Source organism: Vombatus ursinus, unplaced genomic scaffold, assembly GCF_900497805.2.
Source record: "Vombatus ursinus unplaced genomic scaffold, bare-nosed wombat genome assembly UNPS02014770.1, whole genome shotgun sequence".
In the NCBI taxonomy this organism is placed as follows: Eukaryota; Metazoa; Chordata; class Mammalia; order Diprotodontia; family Vombatidae; genus Vombatus; species Vombatus ursinus.
The window spans coordinates 27,542,343-27,552,270 of record NW_020954548.1 but is presented as its reverse complement, the minus strand read 5'-3'; the positions used below and the strand labels follow the sequence as shown (position 1 = coordinate 27,552,270).

Genomic DNA, 9,928 nt, shown 5'->3' with positions numbered 1-9,928 from the left:
TGAGGGGAAGAAGTGAATCATGGAGGGTTCCAAAGACCCTATACCTCTCATCTCCATCTAAATTTGCATGTTGCAACCAGAGGCCTCTAATGGTACAAACAAATTCACCATTAAAATGAAAAGGGACAATGACCAAAAAAAATGCATTTAAAGTTTGTCAGCACATAGGAGGAAAGTCATAATTACATTTGGTCTAGTACAGAACATCAGTACTAAAGGAAAACAAACAGCTCACAAACAAAAACAAAAACTGTTGATATTGAAAATGAAAAGTTTTTTTGCCATTTTAATTTTAATTTCACTTCATTTTACTTGTAAACATTTCATAATGCACAATGAAGTGGACAAATGTTTATTGAAGCTTAAGTTTTTTGGTGAGGGGTGCAAACATGTTGATATTTAGAAGGGAATAAAACAACGATCATTTAAATGCTATTAGGATTTTTAAAAAAAGCCATGGTTCTAGTGAAGACTCCAAAAATATGCCTGATTTGTATAGCATAATATATGAATCCATTTTAAAACTTTTTACATTTATAATGTTTGAAATTTAATTAGGAAAATTCAGTTGATACTGGTTTTTTGATGCGCCTAAGAAAATTAAGCAATAAATATACCATTCATTGCTTGTGTAGTTAAGTCATTTGGTATAGTAAACATGACAGATTGGCTCCTCCCTACCCCCCCCCCCCCCCCAGACAAACTGGGTAAGTTCAACCATCTAATTGTATATAGGCCTTATTAGGAATCTGCAAATTCTTGTGCTTTCCCTCATTTTTGGCTTGTTTTGTTTTTGTTTTTTTGCTTATTCATTTTTCACTACTTAAGTAAATGGGTGTGCCCACGTTTAAAACAAACAAGCAAACAAACAAACAAAAATGATGGACGATTTAACACAGTGGCACTATTTCACATTGATAATAATGGGGATAGGCTCACCTTCCAAATCTGGTGGCAGATGGATACCCCTTTGTGCTCACACATGAGCGCCCGCATGTGTGTGCACAAGCACAAGCATACACATAGACACACACATACACTGAAAAAGATGCACTGCGATAAGTACCTGCTCATTTTGTTTACTTTCTAAAATTAAAATGAGACAAGGAGGGCTTAGAAAATGTCATGTTGCTTGGAGGTATGGGAACCCTACTTCGAATGACACAAGTTGGTATTAAAACTAGCCTGCTACCCCACAACCCTAAGCAAATCTGATTTATAAGAAAGTGAAATTCAGTTCTAAACAAGAAAAACTAGGTTTACCATCACTTGGAGAAAGGTATTCAAACCTCCCTTTCTCCAACCCCCTCCCCACCCTAAATTTCCTTTGAAGAATATGTAACCTGCCTTTACTTCGGGAAATTGGAAAATGACAGGCACACCTTATTAAATGGATTTCAGAGTTACTCATATTAACAAAAAGTACTAAACCTTAGCTTCAGTTCTGTTTTTAAGGCACCATGTAATAGCCGAGGTACAATGATCCCTGATGTACATTCTTAAATGGCAATGGTCCATCTAGCCACCTACTCCAATCTTACTGAGTCGGGAATAAGTAAAAGTGAGGTGTGCCAGTTACACTGCCTTAGTTTTCTTCTTAAAATTTAAATCCACTTACTTTAGGAACCAGGAAATATCTTTTTTTTTTGAAGGAAATAATGAAGCAGGTTGCTACATTCCTTGCATTCTATAAATTATCTTTTAGAATAGCAGCACATTGAACTACTATTAGGAAAAAAAAAAGACCTGGAATAGAAGAAAGTCATCCAGATGGAATGGTTTCCTGTATGTCCAGCTGAGCATAAGTAGCATGTACATTTAAAATAATAATAAAAAAAAGTCATTACTTTTTTCAGTTTCAGTATCTAACTACATCTCCACTTAACAGCAGAAAGCATCTGTGTGTAGTGGTCCCAAATACAGACTCAGTAGTATTCAAACAGAGGGATTGGTACTCAAATAATATCTAAAACTCAATGTTTAACGGAAGCTTGCATTGTTAACATGTTTGATAATTATGCATACATATTATGTACACATCAACATGATCTCTGGCAATTGTCATTTATTCTATGCTGATAAATGCACAGCTCAATTTTTTTCCTCAGAGAAAAATAGGTGACCTTCCCAACCCTCTAGCATTATAATAACAATGCTCTGTATTCTCCCTCCACACTCAGAAAATATTATCAAAATAGTGTCTTATGGTTCTGTCCAATGAAAAGCACCTTTCAGAAGCAAATTTGATGCATCTGCTGTCAAATGAATATATGCCTCCAGTGTAAATCAAAGGAATTCGTTTCTTTTGATATTTCACAGAAGTGCACCTAATTAAAAAACTTACATATGAAATCATACACCATGACTAACAATTAACATTAACATATTTTTTAAACTATGAAAAAATGTAAATTACTTTTTTAATTATAAAGGACAAAAAACATTGACATTAAGCTTTGCAAAAATCCTTCTTGACACCCAAAACTAAGAAAACTCTTCATATTGAGAGGCAAATGATTTGTTTACAAAAAAATTAAACAGACCTGGCAAAAATACATACACCCATTCCATTTCACAACTCCGAAAAAAGGTAATGTTCAGCACAGATAGAATTTGACAACAGTCGACCTTCAGGCTTATTCTTTTGTCAACTTAAGCCCAACATCACCAGGGTTAAATATAATCTGGAAAAATAAGCTTTTAATATTTGTTAGACTGCAGTATAGGTGTTTCCAGTGGCGCTGCACTGTCTGATAGTCTGAGTACTTGTGACAATGTGCTCACTGTGAATGGGATTCAGAAGGTTCTGCTGTACTCCGCTCTCGAGGACTGGCTGTAGGCAGCCCACCTGAAATGCTTGGTTCAGCTCTGTTTTCTCCCTTTTGGCTTGAGGCTCTGCAGAATCATCCAGTTCTTCATCTATTTCACTTTCAACTTCACTGCCTTCATCTGTACAAACAAAAAATCATGAAGACTCAGGCCAAAAAGGGCTAAAAAAAAAAAAAAAAACCTATCTGTCTTTGTATCATAACCTAAAAGGCCCCTGTCAAAAGAAATGTTCAAATGGCTACAATGAGAAAATGATTTCCTTGGCTCCCCACTCTGAAGAGTCAAATCAGTGGCTTTTCTTCTGGTGGTTTTGTCTCCTCGCTGTTATATGGGTCCTATAGTGACCCTTTAAAATTCTGTACAGAAAATAATTTAATAATCATTTTCTGTGTGCAGCAACCTGGTTGCTGGTTCCTAATGGTCTGGTGGAATCATATTAAGATAAACATCCAGGATATCCTCTAAGGGAAAAAGATAGCACAAAGGGCCACATTTGGGGTGTGTGGTGTGTGGGGGGTGTGTGTGTGGAGAATCAATCCTATCTATTCTGATACTTCAGGTGATTGTGAGATGGGGGTGGGGTGGAGCAAGGTACAGTTCGGGGCATAACATTAATAAAAGTCTCAGGTCTTCTGTTATATTTCATAAACACCATCTCATGAAGTCACCTCATTTCTTATGAACTGCCTCCCTGGGTTTTTTTCATAGTATGGTACCCTCTTAAACTGAGACCCAGGGTTATCATCCCAGTTTACTGTACCCTAGAGATGGCCATAAATTTGATTGTCAATTGCTCTAGTATCTACATTTATGGCCATCTCTAGGGTACATTAAAGTGGGGTGATAAGCCTGGGCCTCAGTTTCGGGGAGATACCATACTACAGGAAATTCAGAGAGGCAAACTATTAGAGACAAGGTGTTCTTGTCCATTAATATTATGGTGAGATAAAAGTGAAAAGTGCATTGTGTTTCTATATTCTTAGAAAACTCTAGGAGTAAGTTTTAGAGCAGTGCATTAGTATAGGGACTTTCCTCATTGGTAGTTTCAAGTAAAATTATGCTTTTAGTTTCTCTGTATGTGTGTGTGTGTGTATGTAGTTATGAGGACAAATGTGAATGTTGTAAAGTTCAAAGACATTATGAGAAGGCAGTATGTTATAGGGTAAAGAGAGCTGGATTTTGAATTGGAAGTCATATAGCCTCCCCACACCTCAGTTTCCTCAGTTGTAAAATGAAGTGATTATACCAGAGGGGTCTTTAAACTCCCTTACAGCTGTAAAACTCAGTGAATCCAAAATCCTTTTAAAGGAAAACATCCTACCATAGGTGGGGAACCTGCATCCTTGAGGCCACATGTGGCCCTCTAGGTCCTCAAGTGGGGCCCTTTGACTGAATCCAAACTTCACAGAACAAATCCTTTTTATTAAGGGGATTTGTTAAGTTTGGATTCAGTCAAAGGGTCCCACTTGAGGATCTAGAGGGCCACATGTGGCCTTCAGGCTGCAGGTGTCCCACCCCTGAGTTTAATTCTTTAAAAAATAAGGCAGCGTACACAAATTCTCTATATTTTTTCTACTTTTAAAAGAATACCTTAGTCAAGAAAACATTTGTGTAATATTTAAATACTTACCTTTATCCATATTTCCAGGGGACACAGCATTTAAATCACCAAACTGCAAAACAACAGCCATTTATATAATAGTCAGAATAAGAAGTGAAAGATATATTCTACATCATCTTTTTAAAAATGTTAAAGTTGTGATCTTTTTGCTTTCTAATTACATAAGACAAATACGTTCTCCATTGAATTTGCTGAATTTACAACTAAATCTCCATTTGGCTGTCCTAACCATTTTGTAACAATGTAAATTATAAACAATTAAAAAAATTTTACTGGCCCATTTTACTTTTTAAAGAAAGTATGAAGAGATGGGATCCATGAAATCAAATTCTCCAGATTAAAATGGGCATTTTAATGGATTCTGGAAAAGACTGGACCAAGTAAGATGCACCAACTCAAAATAAGCAAGCAACCTTCTAACCCTATACCTTAATTGGTCACTGGAAAAATCTCTCTGCATTAGAGAAAGCCAATAAAGTGGGAACATTAATCTTTAAAGCTTTTCTTCTTATAAAAATGAAAAGCCAATCAGTGATTAACATGGTTAGAGTAGGGCTTCTTAAACTGGGGACCACAGGGTTCAGGGGGTCTGTGAACTTGAATGGGAAAAAATTAGATCTTTATGTTCACTAACCCTATAACCTCTTTTGTATCCCATGCATCTTATTTTATATGCATTTAAAAAAACATTATTCTGAGGAGGGGTATTACTAAACTGCTCAAGAAAGGTTAAGAACCTCTGGTTTAAAAGTTTGTGAAGGCATTAATTCAGGTCTCTTTTTCACTATGGTAATCTGTTACTATGATATACACAAATGAATACATTTCTCAAAGTGCTTGTAACATCACCAATGGAAGCACAAGGATTTAAAACAATGGACAAAAGCATTTGTGGAGATACCATACAACAGTATGTCTGATAGCATTTTCAGCAATACATATTGACTAAGTAACTGCAAAGCACTGGCGTAGGTATTAGGGACACAAAAGTGGAAAATGACACGTCTTGGATCATGTCCTGAACAATCATTCTTAAGTGAGAAAACACACCTTGGAAGACTGGAATGAAGATGATTAAGTGAACAACTGAGCAAGAACCTGAAACAGTAGAAGGATCACCCAAACAAAACCTGTGACTTGAAAGCTTTCACATTTTGAGTCATAAGAGGCTTTTAAATCTGAAGATTTGTTTGTCATTATCAGAAATCCAATTCTCCTGACCACTTTATAAAGGAATAAAAGAGATTTGATGAAAATGTGGAGGTTTGAGCTCTAGAAGTTACTACAATCTGATGTGTGTGTCTTTGCCAGGCATGACTATAAAATAACAAGGTTCATTTTAAAACATCTAGAATTCATATGTTTCAGTTATTGTTGGATATGCAGCTAACTAACTCAATAACTTTACTCATTAACTGTAACTAATATACATTTGAACAATGATTGCTCAAGACAGTTTTGGAACTCCTCTTTTGAAATTGCCTCCATGGTCAATTTATAAATGACACAAGACAATCCTATTAATCTGTAGTCAGTCATACTTGGGCCTTCACCCCAGGTGGTAAAACCTCACTTGATCATCTATTATAGCCATAAGACTCAGCTCTCAATAATTTTTTAACCGTTTCCAAAAAAATCAAGTGGCCTGCTGGCTGTTACATATACATGATCTTTCAGCCTCCTCTGTGCCTTTCCTCACGTGGCCCGCCATGTCTGGAATGTACTCCTCCCTTACCTCTACTTCAAAGAATCCTTAGCTTCCTTCAAAGCACAGCTCCGATCCCATCATCTATCTACACAAGGCCTCTACTAATCCTCCTACTTATTAGCACTTTCTTGCTCCTGAAACTACTCTGTATTTTCTTGTATACATGTCACAACTACCCAGTAGAATGTAAGTTCTTAGAGGGCAGAGACTGCCCTATAGTTTTTGCCTCTGAATCTTTGGCATAGCATATTGGCATATAGAAAGTTTGTTTGATGGAACTGAAGCCTAAGAGGATGAAAATTTGCCACTGAGTATATTTGAAAGAATTTGCTTCAGGCTTTCTAGACAGTGCTAAGATAGGGCACCACAGAGTTCTGAAGCCATGCAGCAGGAATAGATGTGACAACACTCACTCACCTATGTGAGTTGTGCTAAATATTTTTTTTTAAATCAGTCATATTACTTCAGAGTCACAACTGGTCTATCTAAAATAGCCAGAAAGGCTGAATCGTGGTTCCACAACTTAACAGCAGCCTGCAGAAAGCTTGAATCATGGGAGGGCCCGATTTCTCTAACTTTGTGCGGGCAAGACAAAAAATGAAAAAAAAGGGGTGGTTGTTTGTCTATAGGTCCAGTTTCTGTTGCATATTAAATCTCTGGAGGATTATAGGCAGAAAAATTCCCAAAGTGGGGTGAATGATTTAAAGGCTACTTGGCACTGATGTGTTTCAATGAAAGGATATTTTTGAAGGGCAGTTCAGATACTCACGCAAGCTCATAACTGGAATGGGTTTCAGAGGAAATACTATTATTGACCAAAAATCCCCCCTATAACCTCCCTGACAAGTGATCATTCAGCTTCTGTTTACCATTAACTACCTGTATTGCCTTAGACAAGTTACTTTACCCTTATGGGCCTCAGTTTCCTCACCTGTAAAATGAAGGGGTCTAACTAGACAATGTCTCTAAGGTCCCTTTCAGCTCTGTCTGTGATCCTATGAACACCAGTGATGGGGGAATTCATTCCTTTCTGAGGTGGACTATGTCCTTTTTAGCATACAACACTGCTACAAAGAATGAATCCACATACGGCTTGCTGTATTCTCTCTAGAACAGTCTATCAATACTTTGGGTGAAGGGACTGATGGCATGCTTATCAGCTTTACAGAGAACATGAAGCTGGGAGGGATCATTAATAGGCCAGATGGCAGAATCAGGATTCAAAAAGATCCTGACTAGACTAGAGAAATGGGCTAGTTCTAATTAGATAAAATTTAATGGACCTCAACACGAAGCCTTTCACTTTGTTTCATGGATCATGAAACCATGTTATGGTTTCATCCTTCCATGACAGAATCAGGATCCAAAATGGATGAATCTAATAAGGTGAAATGTAAGAGTAAATAATTTAAGGTATATACCTAGGTTCAAAAGATTAACTTCATACAAGCTGGAAAATAGTTTATATGAAAATTACCTGGAACACAAACTCAATAGGAGTCAATATTGAAGAAAAAAGAAAGGAATGCACTCTTAGATGGTACAAACAGAAACATGGTATGAGGGAGATAATCGTCCTGGCACTGCATTTTAGGAAGGATATTGCCATGCTGGAGAGCATTGAGAAGAAGATGAGGAAGGTTGAGAGGACTCAGCATCAGTTTCAAATCCCCATGGAAGGGGCTAGATGGAGGGCATAATGTTGACTACTACAGAATGCTGCAGAATTTATGATTTAAATTTGATGCATATTAAGTATGTTATCACAGTTTCCTCTGGGAAATCTTCAGAAGCATGCATCTTCTTTCCCATTCATTTGAATAACAAGCAATTGGTATAGCCGTAAAAAAGTGTATAGTAAGCTGGTTATTTTTTTTTAAAGGCACAGCTACACAACTAGAGAAATGTGTATTTAGATCACAACAATTCTATATAGTCAGTAATTCAGAAGAACTTTGGAGGTTGGGAATGGGAGCTGTGTTATTGCCACTGAATATTTCAGATTGATACTAAAATATTGTGATAAATCTTCCTTACAGATATGTGTATATGCCAGTGTAGTAGTAGTAGTAGTAGTAGCAGCAATAAAAACAATAATAATTAACAGTTACAAATAATGAGATAATTTCATTTGGGAAGATCTGAAAAAATGACAAATATCTATAATTATTATTGTTATTATTGCTACTACTATTACACTGGTATATACATGTGTGTATATATGTATATGTGTGTGTATATACACACACTCTCTATCCATACATTATTTCCCTTTTCATTGTTATAGACTTTTTACATTTTTAATCCCCATCTGGAGTCTACTATGAACATGTGAAAATGTCATAAAGCAGGTAGGAATGTTTATGTTTATGTTCATATTTATCATATATTTGCTCACTGCATCTATGTAGAGGAAGTAGGGTATAGTGGAAGGAGGGTTAGAGCTGGAGCCAAGAGAGACCTATGTTCAAATCCCACTTCAGATATTTACTTAATGTATGACCACAGGCAAATCATTTAATCTCTCTAGGCCTCAGTTTCCTCATCTGTAAAAAAGGAGTAGTAATACCTGAAGTGCTTATCTCATAGGGTGGTTGTGGGGAGCAAATAAGATCAATATATTAAAAAATCTTGAAAATCTCAAAAGTGCAATATAAGTTGTAACTATTATTATGAAGGATACAATTTAAAAATGGGGTTCTTTGAAAAAGCCTAGATTGCAGATAACTTTTTCTTTACCTATTCTAAATAACTACTGTGCTTTTTTAGACAATAGGACCAAACTATTTTTTTTTCTCTGTTTGTTCTGGGCTATATTCTGCAGATAAACTTTCTTTAAAAAAAAAATGGAAACTTCCTTTAATTTTTAATATAAGAATTTCATGCTCAACTGCACTAAATTATTGGCAAAGAAATTAATTTAAATGTATTTTTTGCCCTTCCTCTATTCCTGGCTGGGTTTGGGGGGGTGGAAATAAACCAAAACCAAATCCTAAAGCTGTCATACAAAGAGTAGCTAGAGGAGCTTGTTATGTTTAGCCTGGAGAAGAGTACATTGAGAGGAGGCAGTGATCAACATGCATTTATTAAGCACCTTATAATAGCTGTCTTAGCTCCTAGGAGTACAAAGACAAAAATGAAGTGGTCCCTGCTTTTCAGGAGGTTACATTCTAAGCAGGACAGCAAATGCCATGCACATCTCAACAGCTGCCATATGGAGGAGATTAAACGTGTTTTGCTTGGCCCCAGAGATGAAAATTTGAAGCAGTGGGTAGAAGCTGCAGAAATATACATGAAAACAAATATAAACAATGTAAATGGAAAGAACCACTAACCCCCTCCACCTCCAAAGTGGGTGTCACAAGATTACAAAGAATAAGCCTGGCTTGAAAGAAGAGATATGAGAAGATAACCCACCCCGACTTTACTCTGTTGCAGAAGTGAGAGTTTTATGCATTGTATATTGCACATATTTTCAGACTTTTTGATGTATTGATCAATTATGCTGATTTTTCCCTCTTTATTATTTGTTACATGAGACAGCTCTCTCACAGGGGGAGTGGGAGTGACATTGGGGAAAATTAGAATAATAAAAAAAGACATCAATAAAAACTTGTTTGAAAATAAAGACACTTGGTCATGAGTCAGAAGACAGGTTAAAGTTTGAGCTCTTCTTATTTTTTAGCTGCATGACCCTGGGCATGTCACTTCCCTATCTGAGATACACACACACACACACACACACACACACACACACACACACACACACA

At 36.5% G+C, this 9,928-nt stretch overlaps 1 protein-coding gene across 2 annotated transcripts in view; it reads right to left on the bottom strand.

Moving 5' to 3' along the window:
* Positions 1-2,459: 2,459 nt before the first annotated feature.
* RFX3 (regulatory factor X3) overlaps positions 2,460-9,928 on the bottom strand; it is a 324,392-nt gene continuing 316,923 nt past the window's right edge. For both annotated transcript variants that reach the window (XM_027862977.1, XM_027862978.1), the window contains exons 16-17: positions 4,460-4,502; positions 2,460-2,949 (exon numbers count right to left, since the gene is read on the bottom strand). In XM_027862977.1, the coding sequence (XP_027718778.1) occupies positions 2,711-2,949; positions 4,460-4,502 (282 nt within the window). In that variant the 3' untranslated portion in view covers positions 2,460-2,710. The remainder of the gene's footprint in view (positions 2,950-4,459; positions 4,503-9,928) is intronic.